This window comes from Monodon monoceros, unplaced genomic scaffold (genome assembly GCF_005190385.1).
Source record: "Monodon monoceros isolate NGI ecotype Baffin Bay Population unplaced genomic scaffold, NGI_Narwhal_1 Super_Scaffold_22, whole genome shotgun sequence".
NCBI lineage: Eukaryota > Metazoa > Chordata > Mammalia > Artiodactyla > Monodontidae > Monodon > Monodon monoceros.
This window is the reverse complement of record NW_021703779.1, coordinates 43,678,644-43,704,761: the sequence shown is the minus strand read 5'-3', so window position 1 is coordinate 43,704,761 and position 26,118 is coordinate 43,678,644. Positions and strand designations below refer to the sequence as shown.

Below are 26,118 nucleotides of genomic sequence, written 5' to 3'. Positions count from 1 at the left end.
GCCACTGGTATTTTGATAGAGATTGCATTGAATCTGTTGATTTCTTTTGGTAGTATGGACATTTTAATGATATTGAATCATTCAGTCCATGAGTGTGGCATATTTTCCAATTTTTTGGTGTGTTATCTTCAATTTCTTTAATCATTGTCTTATTGTTTTGAGGCTACAGGTCTTTTAACTCCTTGGTTAAATTTATTCCTAAGTATTTTATTATTTCGGATGCAATTATAAATGGGATTGTTTCCTTCATTTCTCTTTCTGTTGGTTCATCATTATTGTATAGAAATGCAACACGTTTCTGTATATTAATTTTTTAAATAAATTTATTTATTCATTTATTTTGGGCTGCATTGGGTCTTCATTGCTGCACCCAGGCTTTCTCTAGTTGCAGTGAGCGGGGGCTATTCTTCATTGAGGTGCGCAGGCTTCTCATTGCAGTGGCTTCTATTGTTGTGGAGTGTGGGCTCTAGGTATGCAGGCTTCAGTAGTTGTGGCACGAGGGCTCAGTAGTTGTGGCTCATGGGCTCTAGAGTTCAGGCTCAGTAGTTGTGGTGCACAGGATTAGTTTCTCCATGGCATGTGGGATCTTCTTGGACCAGGGCTCGAACCTGTGTCCCCTGCATTGGCAGGTGGATTCTTAACCACTGTGCCACCAGGGAAGTCCTGTATATTAATTTTGTATCTGCAAGTTTCTGAATTCATTCATTAGCTTTAATAGATTTTTGGTGGAGTGTTTGGTGTTTTCTGTATATAGTATTCTGTCATCTGAAAATACTGATTGTTTTACTTCTGACTTTCTGGTTTTGATGCCTTTTATTTCTTTTTCTTGCCGCATTTCTGTGGCTAGAACTTCCAATACTATGTTGAATGAAAGTGGCAAGAGTGAGCATCCTTGTCTCATTCTTAATCTTAAAAAAAAAAGCTTTCCGCTTTTCACATTGAATATAATGTTAACTGTGAGTTTGTCATATATGGCCTTTTATTATGTTGAAGTATGTTCCCTCTATACCCACTTTGTTAAGAATTTTTTATCATAAACTGATATTGAATTTTATCAAATGCTTTTCTGAATCTATTGAGATGATCATGTGATTTTTATCCTTCCTTTTGTTAGTTTGGCATATCACATTTTTTGATTTATGGATGTTAAGCCATCCTCGCATCTCTGGAATGAACCCCACTTGATCATGGTGTATAAGTCTTTTAATGTATTGTTAAGTTTGATTTGCTAATATTTTGTTGAGGACTTTTGTATCTATATTTAGCAAAGATATTGGCCTGTAATTTTCTTTCTTGCAGTGTTTTTGTCTGGTTTTGGTACCACGTTAATGGTGGCCTTGTAGAATGAGTTTGGGAGTATTCCTTTGTCTTCATTTTTTGCAATAATTTGAAAGTGATAGATATGAAGTATTTTTAAATATTTGGTAGAATTCACCTGTGAAGCCATCTGGACCTTGACTTTTGTTTTGGGGGAGTTTTTTGATTACTGATTCAATTTCATTATTAATAATCTGTCTCTTCAGATTTTCTATTTCTTCATGATTCAGTGTTGGAAGATTATATGATCTAGAAATTTTTCCATTTCTTCTAGGTTGTTTAATTTGTTGACATATAATTGTTCATAGTAGTCTCTTATGATCCTTCATATTTCTGTGGTGTCAAGTTGTAAATTTTCCTCTTTAATTTCTGATTCTACTTATTTAGGTAATCTCTTTTTTTCTTGATGAGGCTGGCTAAATAAGTTTCTTGATTTTGTTCATCTTTTCAAAAGACCAACTGTTACGTTTATTGATCTCTTGTATTTTTGTCTCTATTTCATTTATTTCCTCTATGATCTATTATTTTTTTCCTTCTTCTAACTTTGGTCTTTGCTTATTCTTCTTTTTGTAGTTCCTTTAAATGTATATTTAGATTCTTTATTTGAGATTTTTGTTTCTTGAGGTAGGGCTGTATCAGTATGAGCTTCCCTCTTAGGACTACTTTTGCTTTGTCCCATTGATTTTGCTTATGCTAAATTTGGGGTTTTTTTTTATTCTTCTTTCTCTCATTGCTTTAGTTGCAAGGTTAGGTTGTTTATTTGAGATGTTTCCTGTTTCTTAAGCTAGGATTGTATTGCTATAAACTTCCCTCTTAGAACTGCTTTTGCTGCATTCCATAGGTTTTGGGTTGTCATGCCTCCATTGTCATTTGTTTCTAGGTATTTTTTGATTTCCTCTTTGATTTCTTCAGTGATCACTTGGTTATTAAGTAGTGTATTGTTTAGCCTCCATGTGTTTGTATTTCTTACAGATCTTTTCCTGTAATTGATATCTAGTCTCATAGCATTGTGGTCCAAAAAGATACTTGATACGATTTCAATTTTCTTAAATTTACCAAGACTTGATTTGTGACCCAAGATATGATCTATCCTGGAGAATGTTCCATGAGCACTTGAGAAGAATGTGTATTCTGTTGTTTTTGGATGGAATGTCCTATAAATATCAATTAAGTCCATCTTGTTTAATGTATCATTTAAAGCTTGTGTTTCCTTATTTATTTTCATTTTGGATGATCTGTCCATTGGTGAAAGTGAGATGTTAAAGTCCCCTATTATGATTGTGTTACTGTCGATTTCCCCTTTTGTGGCTGTTAGTATTTGCCTTATGTATTGAGTTGCTCCTACGTTGGGTGCATAAATATTTATAATTGTTATATCTTCTTCTTGGATCGATCCCTTGATCATTATGTAGCGTCCTTCTTTGTCTCTTGTAATAGTCTTTATTTTAAAGTCTATTTTGTCTGATACGAGAATTGCTACTCCAGCTTTCTTTTGATTTCCATTTGCATGGAATATCTTTTTCCATCCCCTTACTTTCAGTCTGTATGTGTCTCTAGGTCTGAAGTGGGTCTCTTGTAGACAGCATATATACAGGTCTTGTTTTTGTATCCATTCAACGAGTTTGTGTCTTTTGGTGGGAGTATTTTATCCATTTACATTTAAGGTAATTATCAATATGTATGTTCCTATTCCCATATTCTTAATTGTTTTGGGTTTGTTATTGTAGGTCTTTTCCTTCTCTTGTGTGTCTTGCCTAGAGTAGTTCCTTTAGCATTTGTTGTAAAGCTGGTTTGGTGGTGCTGAACTGTCTCAGCTTTTGCTTGTCTCTACAGGTTTTAATTTCTCCATCAAATCTGAATGAGATCCTTGCTGGGTAGAGTAATCTTGGTTGTAGGTTTTTCTCCTTCAGCACTTTAAATATGTCCTGCCAGTCCCTTCTGGCTTGCAGAGTTTCTGCTGAAAGATCAGCTGTTAACCGTATGTCCCATAGATTTTGGACAGTTATGTTTCCATTTTCATTTGTCTCAAGGTATATTATTATTTCTTCTTTGATTTCTTCACTGACCATTGGTTGTTTAGCATCATGCTGTTTAGTTTCCATGTGTTTGTGTTTTTTCCAGTTCTCTTATTGTAGTTGATTTCTAGTTTCATAGTGTTGTTTTCTGAAAAGATGATTAATATGATTTTAATCTTTTTATATTTAATGTGACTTGTTTTGTGGCCTAACATGTGATGTATCTGGAGAATGTTCCATGTGTACTTGAAAAGAATGTGTGTTCTGCTGCTTTTTGATGGAATGTTCTATAGGTGTATATATTAAGGTAATCTCATATAATGTGTTAAGGCCAGTGTTTCTTTATTGATTTTCTGTCAGATGATATATCCATTGGTGTAACTGGGGTATTATGGTCCCCTACTATTATTGTATTTCTGTCTATTTCTTCAGTTATTTCTGTTAATATTTGCTTTATATATTTAGGTGCTCTTCTGTTGAGTGCATAAATGTTTACAAATGTTATATCGTCTTGTTAGATTGACCCCTTTATCATAACTTAATGTCCCTCCTTGTTTTGTTACAGTCTCTGCTTTAAAGTCTATTTTGTCTGATATAAGTACTGCTACCGTGGCTTTCTTTTAATTTCCATTTGCACTGAATACCCTTTTCTATCCTATAACTTTCAGTCTGTGTGTGTCTTTAGATCTGAAGTGAGTTTCTTGCAGGCAGCATATATATCAGCCTTGTTTTTGCATCCATTCAGCCACTCTATGTCTTCTGATTGGAGCATTAGTTCATTTAAATTTAAAGTGATTATTGATAGGTATTTACTTATAGCTATTTTGTTCATTGTTTGCTGGTTGTTTTTGTAGTTCTTCTCTGTCCTTGTCTACTCCTCCCGGTTTCTTTCCTTGTGTTTTGATGGATTCCTTTAGTATGATGTTAGGGTTCCTTAAGAAAGTAAATCTTATAACCAACAAGGACCTACAGTATAGCACAGGGAACTCTGCTAAATATTCTGTAATAACCCAAATGGGAAAAGAATGTGAAAAAGAATAGATACATGTATATGTATAACTGAATCACTTTGCTGTATACCTGAAATTAACACAACATTGTTAATCAATTATACTCTAATATAAAATTTAAAAATTTTTTTAAAAGAGAGTAAATCTTAAAAGTTCTCATCACAAGGAAAAAAAATGTAACTATGTATAGTGATGGATGTTAACTAGACTTATTATGGTGACCATTTCACAGTTTATACAAATATCAAATCATTATGCCGTACACCTGAAATTAGTGTAATGCTTATCTCAGTTATATTGTAATAAAAAAGAAGATGACTCTGATTGTCCTCTGGATCTCTTTTAATTGTTTTGCATAATTAGGCCAGATTCATGTCTTCTAGGAACTGTGTAGTTTTCCAGGAAGTGATGCTTGAAGATATCAGAAATCTGGGAAATATGCCATTAGTGGGGAAGGCAGCAGAGTCTCCACCCTTTCACTTCCCAGTTGTTTGACCTTGAGCAAGATCCTTTACCTCTCTGAGCTTTGGTTTCTTCATTTCTAAAACAAACTTAATATGTCTTCCCTACAGCACACAGTTGTTGTAAGGAATGAAGCATAACAACATGTTATCAGGATTTGCACTCTTATACTGCAAGTAAACTACCCATTCTGTAGGCCACTAAAATTGTGCCCTAGGACTGGCATCTATGCAGTGCCTGTGATATGTATCTTCTGAAAGCCATCTTTGAAAGGAACAGAGTTCAGAGGTCACACTTAGGGATGGTGCAGGCTCAGAGTGGAAAGAGAGATTGAGTCAGGGGTATGTGTATGGCACCAAATCTCAGAAAGGGAGTTTTGAATACTGAGCACTTAAATTTTGGAATTGGGACAAAATGCTGATCTATCTTATCCTTTTCTCACCCCACTCAAGTTTTTTCTTTCTTCTCCTGTTGTTCCAGGTGCATGATGACTGCAGGAGACGGTTTTCCAAGGAATGCTGGTTTGGAAGTCATCGATCATCAGTCATTCCTCCCACTGCCCTCAGCGACCCCAAGGGTGATGGTGAGTAGCTAAACTTTAATACATTGGGGAATACATTGGGGAGGGAGGGAAGATGTAAAACCTAGAGAAAAAGACTGCAATTAAATTAATCTGGTCAACCAATCAAACATTTCCGGGAGTACGAGTGTGCATATGTGTATAGACAGCTCATGTTTTCCTTTAGACTTTTGGGATGGTGAATATTGCTTATGGTGTATATGTATGTGGGCATGTTCTTTGTAGCCTCTGTCAAAATTGTTTCCAAATGATCAGAATTGATTTCAGCTTTTACATGATTTCGAGACAGTAGATAATCCATGAAATATTTTTTTTTGCTTGCTGCCTACTTTATTGCCAAGGAAAAGCCAGCATTAGCTAGGGGGCAAGGATTCCTGTAACCATTACAACAGTTTTAGAACTAGACACAGCACATGTGTACGTGTGTGCACATACGTGTACATACACTCTGAGCCACTCTAGTCTCTTCCAGTTCATTTCCCAACCCCAACACAGATACAGACAGACATTGGTACATGGAATGAGCCACTCACACAGTTTTCTGCAGGCAAGCATACTCATATGTCCCCATAATGACATGCACAGACACACATCCCTCACTCAGGGATGCATGCATATATTATTCTCAGAACTACTCAAATATTTATCCACATAGAGTCACTTACCAGATAGCTGACTAGAGAGATGATGAGATTGATGACTTGGTATATAAGAGACACTTGACTGGCTAGGAGAAAGAAGCGCCTAGGGGCAAGATGGAAAAGTATCAAACTAGTCAGCCAAGTCTACTCAGGCTGCTAATGAAAGTCAATGAAGTCTTGAATCTGAGACTTTGCTCAACCCCACAGGGACCTGGGGAAGATGTCTTTGGGCAGACTGAAGGATGGCCGCCTCAGCATCTTATAAATCACCCCCAACTAGGTGTTAAGGGGCTGCCACCTCTCCTTTGTAAATGGCCCAACAGGTTCTGTGTTCTTGTGGAAGTTGGGTTTTTTAGTTTGTTTTTTCCCATCTTATATCATTTCTTATTCTTGTTATAGATGGTCAACTGATAGCACTACTACTTTCTTTTGCTTTCCACCGATGACATATTATTGCTTAGAAGCACCTGTGCTAAGCCATTCTTTTTGTGTAATGTCTCATACAATGCCCCATGAGTTAGCTTTTAGCCTTTCATCCTAGTCATCTGCAATCTTGATCCAATTGAATGTCACTCTTGAGAGCCCTTCTTTCTATCATGTGTTACTTGGCCTGTGGTTTCTTAGGAGTATCTTTTGAAACCTCCATATCTTCTTGACTCCTTCTGGCTTCTTGGCCTAGGCAAATACACTCTTTAATGTTCCCTGTTGGGAAGTCTCACCCATCTTAGAGATGATGAGGTCATTAAAGATGATCTGGTCCAACCCTCTGGCCAGGCTAGGGAATCCCTTCTCCAGCATCCAAGGTGGAGGCATCCATTTGATGACTTTCTGAGGAAGCACATGCCATTGCTGATTAGCATTCATTCATTATTTATTCAGTCAACAAACTCTAATTTCTGATGTCTTCTAATTTCCCTTTTTCCTGCCCGATCTGCTTGGTAAATTTCTTCTCTCATCCTAGAGGGTGAGAACAACGTCAAACATTGTCTCCTGTTTAAAGGCTTCTGTAATTGCCCCTCCCCATTTCTCCAGACAAATAAATTACTTCCTTTGCTGTAAACCCAGAACACATATCTCAGAGCACTTAACACACTATATTATAGTTCGTCACATGTATGTCTCCCACTCCAGACTGTGAGCTCTTGTATCACTAGCACTTAACTCAAACCCGATACATGGTATATTCACAGTCAAGATCTGTTACATGAATTCATTAATACATTTACTGAATACTGCGTATATGTAAGGCTCAGTGATGAACAATGTAGAGAATAAGATATGACTAAGACAGGATCCCTGATTTATATGGGGGCAAAACAGTATAATGCAGTATTTGTCAATTACAAGAATGCCTCAGAATCATCCAGAAGGCTTTTTAAAACACAGATTTCTAGGCCCTATGCCCCTGCCCCAGAGCTTTTGATTCAGTAGATCTGCGTAGGGCACAAGAATTTCCATTTCTTACAAGAAATGATGCTGATACTACTACTCCCGGGAGCATACTCCATCATTTACTAACTGTGTGACCTTGGGCAAGTTACTTAACCTCTCTGTGCCTCATGTATCATTTGTTTTCTGCCAATAGGGAATAAAAGTTATACTCAAGTGCGTTATGCGTGTTAAATGAGTTAGTATCTTAAAAGAGGATCTTAAAATACAGGAAGGGGAACAGGAAGCCAACCTTATGCTAATTTAGCATCTTTCTGTGGTATGAACTGAACAAATTTGAGAGGGACTCTTGGCTCCTTGGTTTTGGGCACTGTGATTATATTAACTTAGCTCAAAGAAGCACGATCCTTTTTTTTTTTTTTTAAGCTCTTTAAGACTGTTGACTCATCTGGAGCTTAAAGTCAAGTAAATCCCCTAAGCCCTTTTCACGCTTGATGCTGCCAAGCCAAGTTCCTATTGTCTTGTTCTGCTGCAACTTACGTCCTTATGCCTAAAGGCCAAGCTTCACATTTATCCCCTTTTCAGCTAGTTGACTTTGACCCTACTGCCTGTTAAGGTCATTTTTCAATCTTGATTCTGTCATCCAGTGGCTCTCCCTCCTGCTTTAGGTACTTCAAAGTTGACAAGCTAGACTTCCATGTTTTTATTTAAATTGGTTTAAATTGTTGAATAGTACTGGACATTCCCTTACAATTAACATCAGCCTATTCAAAAGCAACCTTGTGGACATGATCATTTACCTGGTTATGAATCTGCCTAATATCACTATATTCCAGCCCACAATACCATTTTTGTCACCTTGTTCACCAGATTCATCTAACATTTTGTTGTCATTTTATGTGGGCCCTGTAACCTCTCTCCCTCACTTACTCCACAGCAGCCATGCTATTCTCTTCACTGTCCACAAACATCCCAGGCAGTCTCCCTTCTCTGGGCGGGTTCTTATTCTTCCTCTTGACCCCCAAAAAACTCTTCCCCCAGATACCTGCATTGCTCACTACCTCATTTCATTCAAATGTCATCTCACCAGAGAAGCCATCCCTGGCCACCTGTCTAAAACAACACCCCCATCAGTCTCCATTCCCCTTTTCCTGCTTTATTTTTCTTCATATCGCATTATTTTCTATATTTATTTGTGTATTTATTTATGGTCTGCATCCTTCCATTAGAATATAAATTCCACAAGAGCAAAGATCATTTATATCTTGTCTATCACTGTATATCAGAACATAACAAGGACAGGCACAAAGAATGCCCTCAATACATATATGTTGAATGAATGAATGAATGTCTTAACTACCATTGTGTTAACATATATTTTGTAAAATAAAATTTTGAAAAGGGATAACATGTTCAGGGAGGGTAGCTACTTCCAAGCTATGCTACTGAAGGGACATAGCAGACTCCCCTTGCAGCTATGAGCCCTGGCAAGCCCTGAAGATTTGGTACATGACAGGCTAGCTGGCTTAGGAGGTCTTCAAGCTCCACTGGCCAGTGAGTAGAAATTGGCCCATAGAGGAAGCTTGCTTTAGATTTTTCCAGGCAAAACAGCCGTGAAATCTGCTCAAGTCAGCAGTCTTCCTCTTCAGGCTCCCTTTTACCCAGGTTACAACAAATGGGACACTTCAACTTGCCTCTCTCCCTGTGGCACACACCATTCAGGAGCAAGCCACATGCTTTTTTCCCTTTGCATTTATTTTTGCTGAGGCATCCCTGGCAAGCCACGAGCTCAGAGGTTTGGAGGCTCACAATTTGTCTCGCATCTCCTATGAGGCCATTGCTCACTGCCTGTCTCCCTGCCAACAGGCTCTATGACCCAGTATGAGCTGGCAGGCTATGGCAATTTAGACTGCTATAACTCCACTTCTCTATGGGGAACTTCAGTGTTGGGGATTATTAAAAGCCTCTCTCTTGTCCAGACAATTTCCCTATAGTCTTGTTTCCCCTGATAATTAGTATGATAACTTAGATTGCTCTGCCAGAACTTTAGAGGAGCGATTAAAGCTCCCTGCTTCACTCCACATTGATATGTTCTGTCATTAGCTCCTGGCTGAAAGGCAGCCTTTTCTCCCCATCTTTCCTGACCTTGTATCTTCTCAGTGTAAGAACTGAGCTATCCCAGGCAGAGAGAGGACAAGTTGGGTGTGCTGATCCTCCTCCTGGGCTCTCAACCTTCTCCTTCTTCAGTTTTCCCTTGACATTTTATTGATCTTTGGTTGTGGCACCAATTATTTTTATTCCTTGTGTTCCAATACACTGCTGTGTATGAATCTGTCTCCCCAGCTTGAGGGCAAGAGCTAGACCCCTAGCAGTATGTAGCATGATGATTGGCATATAGTAGTTGCTCAGCAAATGTTGGTTACCTGGCAACAGCTGGGCAAAGACCAGCTATTGTTGTTTTCTTAAATAAAAGCCCCTTTGGTTTGCATCTAACTTCCCCTCTGTCCCTCAGTCTCAGAGGCACAGGGAAGCTGTGGGAGGTGTTGGATGTCTATTATCTTGATTGTGGTGATGGTATCATGGGTGTTTGCATATGTCTGAACTCATTAAATTGTACACATTAAATGTATGCAGCTCTTTGTATATCAATTATACCTCAATAAAGTTGTTTTTAAAAAGTCTTTGCAAAATTTGATGTTAAGTCATGCCTTGCTTCCATCTAAATGGCCCTTTTCTTTTTTTCCCTTTTCTTTCTGTTGTATGCATTATTAGGCCAATTAGTAGTATCTCCAGATTTCTGGAATCTTGATTGGTCTTCAGCCTGTTCATGCCCCCTTCTCATCTTCATCAACTCCAAAAGTGGCGATCACCAAGGGATCGTCTTCCTCCGGAAATTCAAGCAATACCTTAACCCGTCTCAAGTGTTTGACCTTTCGAAGGGTGGACCTGAAGCCGGGTAAGCATGGGGTAAGGGATGTAGTTGTGGGTATAGAAGGGACTCCCCCCTCTACACATTCTAGAGTAGGATAGGCTTCCTGGAATTAGTTCTAATACCTGGGCAGGAAAGGTCTATTTTCTCAAGTCAGGACACAAACACAACTCCACAGCATCTTGAGTTGGCTGGCTGGAGGACTTTTAGCCCTCTCCCAGAAATCCTTTCAAGCCTATGTCCTGCTCTCAGATTTGCTTCACCTTTTCCAGTTGGAAAAGGTAACTATGTCTCCTGACTTCAGAGTAGGAGGCAAATGGATATTATTTTCCACCATTCCTGTCACTCACTCTTTTTCTTGGGGGCAAGTAGATACATCTCTACTACAGGCCTGTTTTATTTAGAGACCATCTGGCTGTTCAGCCCTGGTTTCTGTGAACCCACTGGCAACTGTGCAAGATATTCTTCCTGGGCCTCAGTAAGTAGATTAGGCTAGGCAGCTAGTAACTTCCAGAACAAGGTTGGGCAAAGAAGAGTGTAGGTTGAGGCAAGGCCTGATCTCCAGGATTGCCTGTGGGAGCGTTCCCTATGATCTTAGGTACACAGAGAGATAGGGGTTAAGGGAAAAGAAAACATGTAGCCTGATAGCAGGGTGCAGAAGCAGCAGTCCTTAGCTCCTGGCACATTGTAGGAAAGAGTTGTAAAACTCATCAGCTCATGAAATAACTCCCCTTTCCCCTCTTCCTTCCAGGCTCTGCATGTTCAAGAACTTTGTTCGCTTTCGCATTGTGGTTTGTGGTGGAGACGGCAGTGTGAGCTGGGTCTTATCTCTGATTGATGCCTTGGGATTACAGGAACGGGTGAGTCCCTAGCTGACTTAATTTAGCCATTGCTAAAGAGACTGGCAGTGTGGAGCTGCTTATCCCAAGAAGTCCCTGGTCTTTACTCTCCTTGTCTGTAAAATACACGTTTCCTACTGGTTTCACAGTCAACCTGACTGGTAGATTCCCAATCTAAGCCTGCTCACCTATACCATTTTCTGGTTATCTAATAGTAGGAAGGAAGAAAGAGGAAGTTAGCAGAAAAAAATGAGCAGTGCTCTATTTCCCAAGCCCCAAAATGAAGATTTGAAGGGGAGGAAAGCAAGAAAAACAGAAGTGGCATCAGGCAGCATTCAACTCCCAATTCCCTACCCCTCCTGAGGCCACTGAGTTTCTTCCCTGAGTCTCTAGAGTAGCAGAAATGTTCCTCTACCTCTCTCCCCTCTCCCTAAGCAGCCCCCTGCTCTTCTGACTGCAGTGGCTTTGTCTCCTTAAGGCACCTTACCTCTTTGGCCCAGCCTAGATAGAAATTTGTGGCTATATATCTCTTTTAAAAGCATGGCTACAAATATTGTCATATTCCAGCAACGTGTCCCCTTACTGAGTAGGTTCTGTATTGCCAAGAGTGGGACCCAACTCCTTAGGGAAAATTTCACTCAACTTCAAACATCTTCCTATTACACTTCCTAAAATCATAGGTCCCTTATTGCCACTAGTTTTGAGACCATATTTTTTTCCCAAAAAAGCACCCTCTGGGTTCTTTTATGGGTGGATCTTGGTAGGATTGTCTGAAAAGGGTGCCCGGTTTTGTTCTTGCAGTGTCAGCTGGCAGTCATCCCTCTTGGAACCGGTAATGATCTGGCCCGTGTCCTCGGCTGGGGTGCGTTCTGGAACAAAAACAAATCACCTCTGAACATCCTCAACAGAGTGGAGCAAGCTAGTGTGAGGATTCTAGACAGGTGAGTAGCTGAAAGATGAGGTCGTTGTGGCTCTTCCATTCCCTTGCCAGTTACTCCCAGTGACATCATCTCAATCAGGAATGTTCTAAGCTCCCTCACAGAGCTTCGTTGCCTTTCTGGCTTCGGTGCAAGGAAATTTGGGGGACTTTGCCTATTAAGAAGCCAGGGTCTACTGTGTATCCTTTAAACATCACTGAAGCCCCTCTTCAAACTTAAAAGATCCTAGAGCAGGAGCACCCATTGGTAAATTTCAAGGGTTCTATAAACCTACTTCAAATTGCATAGCCAGTTATCCATGTAAGCATATTTTTTCCTTGGGAAAGTTTCCATCTTTCTGTTCTATTCTAGGATAGTATAGAAACTATTCTATAGCTTCATCAGGTACTCAAAGAAACTCAAAAAAAGAGGGCTCATAAACAACTGGCCTGGATTATCTGTGCCCTAGAGAAGAGACAGTATTCTCCTCCAATCCTCTGAGAAGAAAGACTTTCTATGTGGGGGCATAGTATTTGATTTATGGCTGCTCATAAGGATAACCTGGGGAGCTTTTTCAAGGTACCAAGCTGGGCCCTACCACAAATATTCTTATTCAGTAGGTCTTGGGTAGAGCCCTGGTATGTGTATTTTACAAAAGCACCTCAGGTGATCTTGGTAGTTACCACTGCTTGAGAAGCACTGCTCTCTGAGAACTCTGTGGTGGAATTCCTTCCATCACACTGGCCTTGAGAAGTCATGAAGCAGAGGTCTCTCTTGGGGTATACCTTGAGATCAGGTGACCTGAGATAACTTGGGCAACCCCTACAACTCATCCCTACCCATCACATAAATATTTTGACCCCTTTCGTGACATGTGAAGCATTGGTGCCAACCTGTGATGAAACAGAGCCCTAAATATCTGTCTTTAAACTTCATTTCAGATGGAGTGTGATGATCCGTGAGACTCCCAGACAAACCCCATTACTAAGAGGACAAGTTGAAATGGATGTACCCCGATTTGAGGTAACAACTGCCTAGCTATAATTCAGGCCAACATCTTTATTACACATTGAAATAATAGGCTAAACCCAGAGAGAAGCTTTTGTATAGTCCATGGGCTTGATAAGGATGAGATCATTCAGGATTGGGGACATTTCAATTAGCAGTTATTTACCAAAAGCTGTGTTAGGTGTTGGGGATATAATTCAGTCAGCCATCTACTTATGCATTCACTCAAAATATTTATGGAAAGTATGGATTAACTACAGTGTGTTCCTTCCTCTTCAATTTTTGGAATAGTTTGAGAAGAATACGTATTAACTCTTCTTTGTATGTTTGGTAGAACTCCCCTGTGAAGCCATCCAGTCATGGACTTTGGTTAGCTGGGAGTTTTTTAAATTACAAATTCAGTTTCACTATTAGTGATCAGTCTGTTCAGATTGTCTATTTCTTCCTGATTCAGTCTTTAAAGATTGTATACTTCTAGAAATGTGTCTATTTCTTCTAGGTTGTTCAGTTTGTTGGCATATAACTGTTCATACTATTCTTTTATGATTTTTTGAATCTCTGTGGTATTGGTTGTTATGTCCCCTCTTTAATTTCTTATTTTATTTGGGTCCTCTCTCTTTTCTTCTTGGTGAGCCTCACTAAAGGTTTATCAATTTTATCTTTTCAAAGGACCAGATCTTGGTTTCATTGATCTTTTCTATTGTTTTTTTGGTCTCTGCTTTATTTATTTCCTCTCTGATCTTTATTATTTCCTGCCTTCTGATGACTTTGAGCTTTGTTTGCTCTTTTTCTAATTCTTTTACTTGGTAATATAAGTTGTTTGAGATTTTTCTTGTTTCTTGAGGTAGGCCTGTATCACTGTAAACTTCCCTCTTAGAACTGCTTTGCTGCATCCCACAGATTTTGGAATGTTGTGCCTCCACTTTCATTTGTATCGAGGTATTTTCTGATTTCCTCTTTGATTTCATCATTGTCTCATCTTTTTTTTTAACATCTTTATTGGAGTATAATTGTTTACAATGGTGTGTTAGTTTCTGCTTTATAACAAAGTGAATCAGCTATACATATACATATATCCCCATATCTCCTCCCTCTTGTGTATCCCTCCCACCCTCCCTATCCCACCCCTCTAGGTGATCACAAAGCACTGAGCTGATCTCCCTGTGCTATGTGGCTGATTCCCACTAGCTATCTATTTTACACTTGGTAATGTATATATGTCCATGCCACTCTCTCACTTCATCCCAGCTTACCCTTCCCACTCCCAGTGTGCTTAAGTCCATTCTCTATGTCTGTGTCTTTATTCCTGTCCTGACTCTAGGTTCTTCAGAACCTTTAAAAAATTTTTTTTAGATTTCATATATATGTGTTAGCATACGGTATTTGTTTTTCTCTTTCTGACTTACTTCACTCTGTATGACAGACTCTAGGTCCATCCACCCCACTAAAAATAACTCAATTTCGTTTCTTTTTATGGCTGAGTAATATTCCATTGTATATATGTGCCACATCTTCTTTATCCATTCATCTGATGAAGGACAGTTAGGTTGCTTCCATGTCCTGGCTATTGTAAATAGAGCTGCAATGAACATTGTGGTACATGACTCTTTTTGAATTATGTCCCATTGGTTTATTTAGTAGCCTGTTGTTTAGTCTCCTGTTTGTGTTTTTCCATTTTACTTCCTGTAATTGATTTCTAGTTTCATACTGTTGTGGTCAGAAAAAATGCTTGATATAATTTCTATCTTCTTAAATTTGTTGAGACTTGTTTCATGGCCTAGCATGTGATCTATCCTGGAGAACATTCCATGTGCAATTGAAAAGAATGTGTATTCTGCTGCTTTTGGATGGAATGTCCTGTAGATAAGTCCAACTGTTCTATTGTGTCATTTAAGACACCATTTCCTTATTGATTTTCTCTCTGGATGATCTGTCCATTAAAATAAGTGAAGTGTTGGGCTTCCCTGGTGGTGCAGTTGTTGAGAGTCCGCCTGCCGACGCAGGGGACATGGGTTCGTGCCCCAGCCTGGGAAGATCCCACATGCCGCAGAGCGGCTAGGCCCGTGAGCCATGGCCGCTGAGCCTGCGCATCCGGAGCCTGTGCTCTGCAATGGGAGAGGCCACAACAGTGAGAGGCCCGTGTACCGCAAAAAAAAAAAAAAAAAAAAAAAAAGTGAAGTGTTAAAGTCCCCTACCATTTTTGTATTATTGTCAATTTCTCCCTTCATGTTTGTTAATATTTGCTTTATATATTTAGGTGTTCCTGTATTAGGTGTGTATATGATAAAGAGTGTTATATCCTCTTATTGTATTGATCATTTTATCATTATATAATACCCTTAATCTTTTGTTATAGACTTTGTTTTAAAGATTATTTTGTCCTATATGAATATTACTACCCCCGTTTTCTTGTTGTTTCCATTTACATGAAATATCTTTTTCCATCCTCTGACTTTCAGTCTGTGTGTGTGTCTAACTCGAAGTGAGTCTCTTGTAAGCAGCATATAGATGGGTCTTCTTTTCTCATCCAATCAGCCACCCTATGTCTTTCAATTGGAGTATTTAGTCCAATGACCTTTAAAGTGATTATTGATAGGTATGCACTTATTGCCATTTTGTTAGTTGTATTCTGGTTGTGTTTGTACTTCTCTGTTCTTTTCTTCTTCTTTTAGTTTCTTCCTTTGTAGTTTGATGGTTTTCTTTATTGGTTTGCTTCTGTTCCTTTCTCTCTAGTTTTATATATCTATTGTAGGTTTTTAATTTGTGGTTACCAAGGGGTTCCTATATGTTGACCTACAACTGTATCTACTTTTTAAAAACTGTTACTCATTTAACTTCAAACACATTCTAAAATATCTACTTTTTTTACTCCCCTCCCCCATATTTTGTGTTTTTAATGTCATATTTTACATCTCCATATTTATCCCTTCACAGTTTATTGTAGTTATACTTGATTTAAAATTTTTTTCTTTAAATCTTTGTACTAGCTTACTTACTTGGTTGATCCTCAGCCTTTATTATATTTTTGCCTTTACTAGTGGAATTTGTTCCTTTCCCATAGAAATTTACTTTTTGTTATAGCCTTTTCAATTAGAGAAAAACCTTTAACATTTCTTTTAGGGTAGGTTTAGTATTGCTCAATTCTTTTAGTTTTTGCTTGTCTGAGAAGTTGTTTATCTCTCCTTCAATTCTAAATGATAATCTTGCTGGGAGAGCATCCTAGCTTGCAGGTTTTTCCCTTTTAGAACTTTATATGTATATCATGTCCTTCCTTCTGGCCTGCAAGTTTTCTGCAAAATATCAGCTTATAGCCTTATGGGGATTCCCTTATATATGACTCTTTGATTTTCTCTTGCTGCCTTTAGAATTCTTTATCTTAAACTTTTGCCATTTTAATTATTATGTCTTGGTATGCGTCTGTTTGGGTTCATCTTCTTTGGGACACTCTATGCTTCTTGTACCTGGATATTGGTTTCCTTCTTCAGTTTCAATAAATTTTCAGCCATAGCTTCATCAAAAACATTTTTAAGCCCCCTCTCCTACTCTCTTCTTCTGGGACCTCTATAATACTTATGTTGGTATGCTTTGTGTTGTCCCAAATGTCCCTTAAACTGTTCTCATTTTTTTTTAATTTACTTTTTACTATTCTGATTGCATGATTTCCATTATTCTATCTTCCAGATCACGTATTCATTCTTCTGTATCACCTAGTCTGCTGTTAATTCCTTCTAGTGTGTTTTTCATTTCACCTTTTAAATTTTTTAATTTCCTTGTTAAAATTCTGTGTTCATCTATTCTTTTCCCTAATTTAGTTAGCCTATCTATTACTAATGCTTTGAATTCTTTATCTAGTAAATTGTTTATTTCTGTTTTATTAGTTGTTTTTTTTTCAGGGGTTTTCTCCTGTTCTTTCAATGAAACAAATCCCTCTGTCTTCTCATTGTTCTTAACTTTTGCTGTCTCTATTCTATGAAATTAGATGAAACAGTTACCTTTTCCAGTCTTGAAGGTGTGTCCTTGTGTATGAGCATCCCCATACAGTCTGCATGTGCCCAGTGACTTTGGTGAGAGAGCTAGATCTGACTTGAGCACAAGTCATGTCTTTCCCTAGAGTGTGCTGGCAGCTATCACCTTGGTAGGAGGTGGTGCTGCAGATGGAGCAGCGAGAGCTAGAGTCATGTGTGAGCCAGGGCTTCTCCCTTTTTCAGTGGCCAACACCACCCTCTTGGGGCTGGGGGCGGGTCCCAAATTGCTGGAGCAGAAGCACTGAGGGTCAAGTCCATGATGGTTCCATTCCCTCTAAGTGTGTTCTTTCCCCCATCCCAGCACCAGCACACTAGCCCCAGAGGGGAACAGTGCTGGAGCAAGAGGGACTGGAGCAGGCATTTGGCATGGGTGTGGGCCTGGGTTCAGGCTGTGATGTCCCCAGTTCCACTTGGAATCCTGGAATACTTCTGATGTGGTGCCTCCATAAACGCCAGGTTGCTGCCCCTGCCCCATTCAGATGCCATTTGGGGTCTGGGCTGGCATAGTCCCTCAAATCTGAGCACTCCCCTCAGCCACCCTCACCCTAGCGTAGAGCTGTTATGGTGAAGCAAGTGGAGTAGAACAGGTGCTTGGTTCAGGCTGGCTGTGTGCCAGAGTGGTTGCAGGAAACTGGCCAGAGTCCCATTCAGTTTCAAGCTGTTTTTTTCTGCCTTGTTTCAGGAATAAGCAAGTGTGTGTGTGCTCTTCACTGGCAGAGTGTAGGTTTCTTTTGTTTGTTTGTTTGCTGTACAATATATCAAAGTTGCTTATTTATTTTATACATAGTGCTTTGTATCTCTTAATCTGATACCCCCATCTCACCCCTCCCTATTCCCTCTACACTGGTAACCACTAGTTTGTTCTCTACGTCTATAAGTCTGTTTCTGTTTTTTAAATAAATATACATTTGTTTTGTTTTTCACATTCCACATGTAAGCGATAAAATAGTGTATTTGATTTTTCTCACTGACGTATTTCACTAAGCATAATACCCTCAAGGTCCATCACATTGTTGCAAATGACAGAATTCCATTCTTTTGTGGGGGGCTGAGTAGTATTCCATTGTATATATAAACCACATCTGTATCCATTCATCTGTTGATGGGCACTTAGGTTGCTTCCATATCTTGACTATTGTAGATAGTGCTGCTATGAACATTGAGGTACATGCATCTTTTCAAATTAGTGTTTTTATTTTCTACAAATACATACCCAGCACTGAAATTCCTGGATCATATCATAGTTCTATTTTTAGTTTTTTAAAGAAACTCCGTACTGTTTTCTATAGTGGCTGGAAACAATGTACAACCCCACCAATAGTGTACTAGGGTTCCCATTTCTCCACATCCTCTCCAACATTTGTTATTTGTAGACATTTTGATGATAGTCATTCTGACAGGTGAGGTGATATCTCATTTTTGTTTTGCATTTCTCTAATAATTAGCAATGTTGAGCATCTTTTCATGTGCCTGTTAGCCATATGTATGTCTTCTTTGGAAAACTTTCTATTCAGGTCTTCTGCCCATTTGTTGACTGGGTTTTTTATTTTTTTGATATTGAGTTGTATGAGCTGTTTGTGTATTTTGGATATTAACCCCTTGTCAGCCACACCATTTGCAAATATTTTCTCCCTTTTCATAGGTTGTATTTTCATGTTATTGATAGTTTCCTTTGCTGTGCAAAAGCTTTTTAAGCTTAACTAGGCCCTATTACTTTATTTTTGCTTTATTTCCTTTGGCTTAGGAGACGGACCCAAAAAAATATTGTTACGATTTTTGTCAAAGAGTGTTCTGCCTATGTTCTCTTCTAGGAGTTTCATGGTGTCATGTCTTACATTTAGGTCTTTGAACCACTTTGAGCTTACTTATATACATGGTCTGAGGGAATGTTCTAATCTCATTGTTTTACATGTGGCTGTTCAGTTTTCCCAGTACCACTTGCTGAAGAGACTGTCTTTTCTCCATTGTATATTCTTACCTCCTCTGTCATAAAGTAATTGACAATAGGTGTGTGGGTTCACTTCTGGTTCTCTATTCTGCTCCTTTGATCTATGTGTCTGTTTCTGTGCCGGTACCATGCTGTTTTGATTTCTGTAGCTTTGTAGTATATTCTGAAGTCTGGGAGGGTTATACCTCCAGCTTTGTTCTTTTCTCTCAAGATGACTTTGGCAATTTGGAGTTTTTTGTGGCTCCCTATGGATTTTTATTTGTTCTCATTCTGTGAAAAATGTCATGGATATTTTTATAGGGATTTCATTAAATCTGTAGATTCCTTTATGTATTATGGCCATTTTAACAATATTAATTCTTCCAATCCAAGGGCACAGGATGATATCTTTCCATTTCTTTGAATTATCTTCAATTCCTTTCATCAATGTTTTATAGTTTTCAGATTATAGGTGTTTCACCTCCTTGGTTAAGTTTATTCTTGGTATTTTCTTCTTTTTGGTATGATTTTAAACAGGATGATTTTTTACTTTCTGTTTCTGAAATTTCATTATTAGTGTATATAAATGCCACAGATTTCTGTATGGTAATCTTGTATCCTTCAACCTTGCTGAATTCATTTATTAGTCCTAATATTTGGGGGTGGAGACTTTAGAGTTCCCAATATAAAGTATCATGTCATCTGCAAATAGTGACAGTTTTACTTCTGCCCTTCCAATTTGGATGCCTTTTCTTTCTTTTACTTCTCTGATTGCTGTGGCTAGAACTTCCATTACTATGTTAAACAGAAGTGGTAAGAGTGGGCATCCTTGTCTTGGTCCAGAACTTAATGGGAAGTCTTTCAGCTTTTCACCATTGAGCATGATGTTGGCTATGGGTTTATCATAATGGCCTTAATTATGCTGAGATATGTTCCCTCTATACCCACTTGGATAAGAATTTTTATCATGAATGGATGTTGAAATTTTTCAAATGCTTTTCCTGCATCTACTGAGATGATCACTTGATTTTTATCCTTCCTTTTGTTAATGTGCATCACATTGATTGATTTGTGAATGTTGATTCACCCTCTTGACCCTGGAATAAATCCAACTTGATCATGGTGTTTGATCCCTTTTATATACTGTTGTATTCAGTTTGCTAATATTTCATTGAGGATTTTTGCATCTATATTCATCAAAGATATTGACCTATAATTTCTCTTTGTGTGTGTGTAGCTTCCTTGTCTGGTTTTGGTATCAGAGTAATGGTGGCCTTGTAGAATAAATCTGTGAGTGTTCCTTCCTCTTCAAGTTTTTGGAATAGTTTGAGAGGGATAAGTATTAGCTCTTCTCTATATGTTTGTTAGAATTCCCCTCTGAAGCCATCTGGTCCTGGATTGCTGTTTGCTGGAAGTTTTTTCTTTTATTACAGATTCAATTTTACTTGTAGTGATTAGTCTGTTCAAATTGTTTCTTCTTGAAGCAGTCTCGGCAGGCTGTATCTTTCTAGAAATTTGTTCATTTCTTCTAGGTTGTCCGATTTCTTGGCATATAACTGCTCATAGTATTCTCTTATGACTTTTTACATTTCTGTGTTATTGATTGTTATGTCTCCTCTTTCATTTCTTATTTTGTTTATTTGGATCCCCTCTCTTTTCTTCTGGGTGACCCTAGCTAAAGGTTTATGAATTTTATTTATCTTTTTAAAGAACCAGCTCTTAGTTTTATTGATCTTTTCTATTGTTTTTTTGGATCTCTATTTTATTTATTTCCCCTATGATTATTATGTTTATTATTATATTATTATTTTATTATTATATTATTATTATTATTGCCTTCCTTCTCCTGACTTTGGGCTTTGTTTGTTCTTCTTTTTCTAATGCTTTTAGGTAGTAAGATGTTTACTCAAGATTTTTCCTGTTTCTTGAGGAAGGCCTGTATTGGTTCTAACTTCCCCCTTAGAACTGCTTTTGCTGCATCTCATAGATCTTAGGAAGTTGTGTTTCCGTTTTCTTTTGTCTTGAGGTATTTTCTGATTTCCTCTTTGGTTTCATCATGTCCCATTGTGTTTTTTTTAAACATCTTTATTGTAGTATAATTGCTTTACAATGGTGTGTTAGTTTCTGCTTTATAACAAAGTGAATCAGTTATACATATACAAATGTTCCCATATCTCTTGCGTCTCCCTCCCTCCCAACCTCCCTATTCCACCCCTATAGGTGATCACAAACCACCTAGCTGATCTCCCTGTGCTATGCGGCTGCTTCCCACTAGCTATCTATTTTATGTTTGGTAGTGTATATATGTCCATGCCACTCTCTCACTTTGTCAAAGCTTACCCTTCCCCCGCCCCATATCCTCAAGTCCATTCTCTAGTAGGTCTGTATCTTTATTCCCGTCTTACCCCTAGGTACTTCATAACCTTTTTTTTTTCTTAGATTCCATATATACGTGTTAGCATACAGTATTTGTTTTTCTCTTTCTGACTTACTTCACTCTGTATGACAGATTCTAGGTCCATCCACCTCACTACAAAAAACTCAATTTGCTTTCTTTTTATGGCTGAGTAATATTCCATTGTATATATGTGCCACATCTTCTTTATCCATTCATCTGATGATGGACACTTAGGTTGCTTCCATCTCCTGACTATTGTAAATAGAGCTGCAATGAACATTGTGGTACATGACTTTTTGAATTATGGTTTTCTCAGGGTATATGCCCAGTAGTGAGATTGCTGGGTTGTATGGTAGTTCTAATTTTAGTTTTTTAAGGAATCTCCATACTGTTCTCCATAGTGGCTGTATCAATTTACATTCCCACCAACAGTGCAAGAGGGTTCCCTTTTCTCCACACCCTCTCCAGCATTTATTGTTTCTAGATTTTTTGATGATGGCCATTCTGACCAGTGTGAGATGATATCTCATTGTAGTTTTGATTTGCATTTCTCTAATGATTAATGATGTTGAGCATTCTTTCATGTGTTTTGTTGTCAATCTGTATATCTTCTTTGGAGAAATGTCTATTTAGGTCTTCTGCCCGTTTTTGGATTGGGTTGCTTGTTGTTTTGTTATTGAGCTGCACGAGCTGCTTGTAAATTTTGGAGATTAATCTTTTGTCAGTTGCTTCATTTGCAAATATTTTCTCCCATTCTGAGGGTTGTCTTTTGGTCTTGTTTATGGTTTCCTTTGCTGTGCAAAAGCTTTGAAGTTTCATTAGGTCCCATTTGTTTATTTTTGTTTTTATTTCTATTTCTCTAGGAGGTGGGTCTAAAAGGATCTTGCTGTGATTTATGTCATATAGCATTCTGCCTATGTTTTCCTCTCAGAGTTTGATAGTGTCTGGCCTTACATTTAGGTCTTTAATCCATTTTGAGTTTATTTTTGTGTATGGTGTTAGGGAGTGTTCTAATTTCATACTTTTACATCTACCCGTCCAGTTTTCCTAGCACCACTTATTGAAGAGGCTGTCTTTTCTCCACTGTATATTCTTGCCTTCTTAATCAAAGATAAGGTGACCATATGTGCATGGGTTTATCTCTGGGCTTTCTATCCTGTTCCATTGAGCTATATTCCTGTTTTTGTGCCAGTACCATACTGTCTTGATTACTGTAGCTTTGTAGTCTGAAGCTACAGTATAGTCTGAAGTCTGGGAGCCTGATTCCTCCAGCTCCATTTTTCGTTCTCAAGATTGTTTTGGCTATTCGGGGTCTTTTGTTTTTCCATACAAATTGTGAAATTTTTTGTTCTAGTTCTGTGAAAAATGCCAGTGGTAGTTTGATAGGGATTGCATTGAATCTGTACATTGCTTTGGGTAGTATAGTCATTTTCACAATGTTGATTCTTCCCATCCAAGAACATGGTATATCTCTCCATCTATTTGTGTCATCTTTAATTTCTTTCATCAGTGTCTTATAATTTTCTGCATATAGGTCTTTTGTCTCCTTAGGTAGGTTTATTTCTAGATATTTTATTCTTTTTGTTGCAATTGTAAATGGGAGTGTTTTCTTAATTTCACTTTCAGATTTTTCATCATTAGTGTATAAGAATGCCAGAGATTTCTGTGCATTAATTTTGTATCCTGCTACTTTACCAAATTCATTGATTAGCTGTAGTAGTTTTCTGGTAGCATCTTTAGGATCCTCTGTATATAGTATCATGTCACCTGCAAACAGTGACAGCTTTACTTCTTCTTTTCCAATTTGGATTCCTTTTATTTCTTTTTCTTCTCTGATTGCTGTGGCTAAAACTTCCAAAATTCTGTTGAATAAGAGTGGTGAGAGTGGGCAACCTTGTCTTGCTCCTGATCTTAGTGGAACTGGTTTTTTAGTAGCATGTTGTGTAGTCTCCATGTGTTTGTTCTTTTCCCATTTTTCTTTCTGTAGTTGATTTCTAGTTTCATATTGTTTTGGTCATAAGAAATACTTGATATAATTTCTATCTTAAATTTATTGAGACTTCATTTGTGGCCTAGCATGTGATTTGTCCTGGAGAACATTCCATGTGCACTTGAAAAGAAAATGTAATCTGCTGGTTTTGGATGGAATGTCCTGTAGATATCTATTAAGTCCAACTAGTCTATATTGTCATTTAAATCCACTGTTGTCTTATTATCTGTCTGGATGATATGTCCATTGATGTCAGTGGAATGTTAAAGTCCTCTACTATTATTGTATCTTTGTCAAATTCTCCCTTTATGTCTGCTAGTATTTGCTTTATATATTTAGGTGCTCCTATGTAGGTGCATATATGTTAACAATTGTAATATCTTCTTGTATTCATTCCTTTATCATTATACAATGCCCTTGTCTTTTGTTATAGTCTTCATTTTAAAGTCTTTTTTGTCCTTTATGAATATTGATATCACCACTTTCTTGTCATTAATGATTTCATGAAATATCATTTTCTATCCCCTCTCTTTTGTTCTGTGTGTATTTGGCCTGAAGAGATTCCCTTATAGCAGCATATTGAACAGTCTTGTCTTTTAATCCAGTCAAGCACCCTATGTCTTTTGATTGGAACACTTAGTCTCTTGACATTGAAAGTAATTATTGATAGGTATGTACTTATTGCCATTTTATTACTTGTTTTCCACTTGTTTTTATAGTTCTTCTCTGGTCACTTCTTCTTTTTGTTTCTCCCATTGTGATTTAATCATTTTCCTTAGTACTATGCTTGGGTTCCTTTCTTTTTGGTTTTTGTGTGTCTTTACCATGGCTACCATGATTTGTGGTTACCATGGGGTTCAAGTATACTGACCCATAATTATGTCTAAGTGACTTAAACTGATAGTCATTTAAGTTTAAACACATTCTAAAAGATCTACATTTTTTTACTCCCCTCCCCAACATTTTGTGTTTTTTTAATATTTTATATCTTCATGCTTATCCCTTTACTGTTAATTGTCTTTATACTTGATTTTGCATTTTTTCTTCTTTTAATCTACGTGCTTGCTTATTTAATTGATCTTAAATCCTTACTATATATTTGCCTTTCTTATTTGGGAATTTCCGTTTCCTATAGATTCTTACTTCTTTTCTATTTAGAGAAGACCCTTCAACATCTCTTTTAGAGTAGGCTTAGTATTGCTCATTTCTTTTAGTTTTTGCTTGTGTGAGAAGTTCTTTATCTCTCCTTCTAGTCTAAATGATAACCTTGCTGGGTAGAGTGTCCTATAGGTTGCAGCTTTTTCCCTTTCAGGACTTTGAATATATCTTGTCATTACCTTCTGGCCAGCAATGTTTCTGTGAAGAAATCAGCTGATAGCCTTATGGGGGTTCCCTGGTAACTGACTATTTTTCTCTTGCTGCCTTTAGAATCCTCTTTCAGTTTTGACATTTTAATTATGTGTCTTGGTGTGGTGTGGGTCTGTTTGGGTTCATCTTATTTGAGACGCTCTGTGCTTCTTGTACCTGGATATCTGTTTCTTTCTTCAGGCTTGGGAAGTTTTCAGCCATAATTTTCAGTCTTCTCTCTCTCCTCTCATTTTGGGACCCCTATAATGTGAAAAATTCCACACACACACGCACACACACACACGCACACGTATATATACTTTTTGCTGTTCTGATTGTGATTTCCATTTTCTATCTTCCAGATCACTAATGTGTTTTTCTGTATCACCTAGTCTGCTGTTAATACCTTCCAGTGTGTTTTTCATTTCAGTTATTGTATTCTTCAGTTCTGACTAGTTATTTTCTTATATTTTCTAATTCCTTGTTAAAATTCTCACTGTGTTCATCTATTCTTTTCCCTAATTCAGTTAGCTTTCTTATTACAAATGCTTTGAATTTTTTATCTAGTAAGTTATTTATGTTCCATTAGCTGTTTTATCAGGGCTTTTCCCTTTCTCTTTCAATTGAGACAAATTCTTCTGTATTCTCATTTTGCTTATCTTTCTCTGTCTCTGTGAAATTAGGTGAAACAATTACCTATGGTGGTTTTAGAGGGATGTCCTTATGTGGGAGTATCCCTATACAGTCTACAAGGCCCCAGTGGCTTTGGTGGCAGAGCTGGATTTGATGTGAGCACAAGTCACATCTTTCCTCAGGGTGTGCTGGTAGCTGTCACCTTGATAGGAGGTGGGGCTGGAGATGGAGATGCTAGGGCCAGAGCAATGTGTGAGTCAGGGCTTCCCCTCTGTTCAGTGGTCATCACCACCCTATTGGGAGCAGGGTCAGGTCCCAAGGTGCTGGAGCAAAAGCCCTGAGGGTTGGGTCTGAGCTGGCTCAGTTCCTTTTAAGTGTGTGCTCTTTTCCCTCCCAGCACTGGCACCCTCACCCGAGTGGAGCAATGCTGGAGAAAGAGGGGCTGGTGTGGGTATTCAACAGTGGTGGGGGCATGGGCTGTGGTAGTCTGATTGCCATCAGAGATCTGGTCTGCCCCTGATGCTCCACCTGTGCAACTGCCAGTAACAGCTGCCCCCTGTGCCCAGATGCCACTTAGGGTTTGAGTCACCATAACATCTTTTTTTTATTGACGTATAGTTGATTTACAATGTTTCAGGTGTAATACACACACACACACACACACACACACACACACACACACACACACACA

General features: G+C 38.2%; 1 protein-coding gene across 1 annotated transcript in view; it reads left to right on the top strand.

Moving 5' to 3' along the window:
• Window positions 1-26,118, top strand: part of DGKK (diacylglycerol kinase kappa) — a 160,317-nt gene that overhangs the window by 111,621 nt on the left and 22,578 nt on the right. The window contains exons 10-14 of the mRNA XM_029240177.1: window positions 5,285-5,387; window positions 10,187-10,370; window positions 11,095-11,203; window positions 11,984-12,123; window positions 13,041-13,122. Coding sequence (XP_029096010.1) covers window positions 5,285-5,387; window positions 10,187-10,370; window positions 11,095-11,203; window positions 11,984-12,123; window positions 13,041-13,122 — 618 coding nt within the window. The remainder of the gene's footprint in view (window positions 1-5,284; window positions 5,388-10,186; window positions 10,371-11,094; window positions 11,204-11,983; window positions 12,124-13,040; window positions 13,123-26,118) is intronic.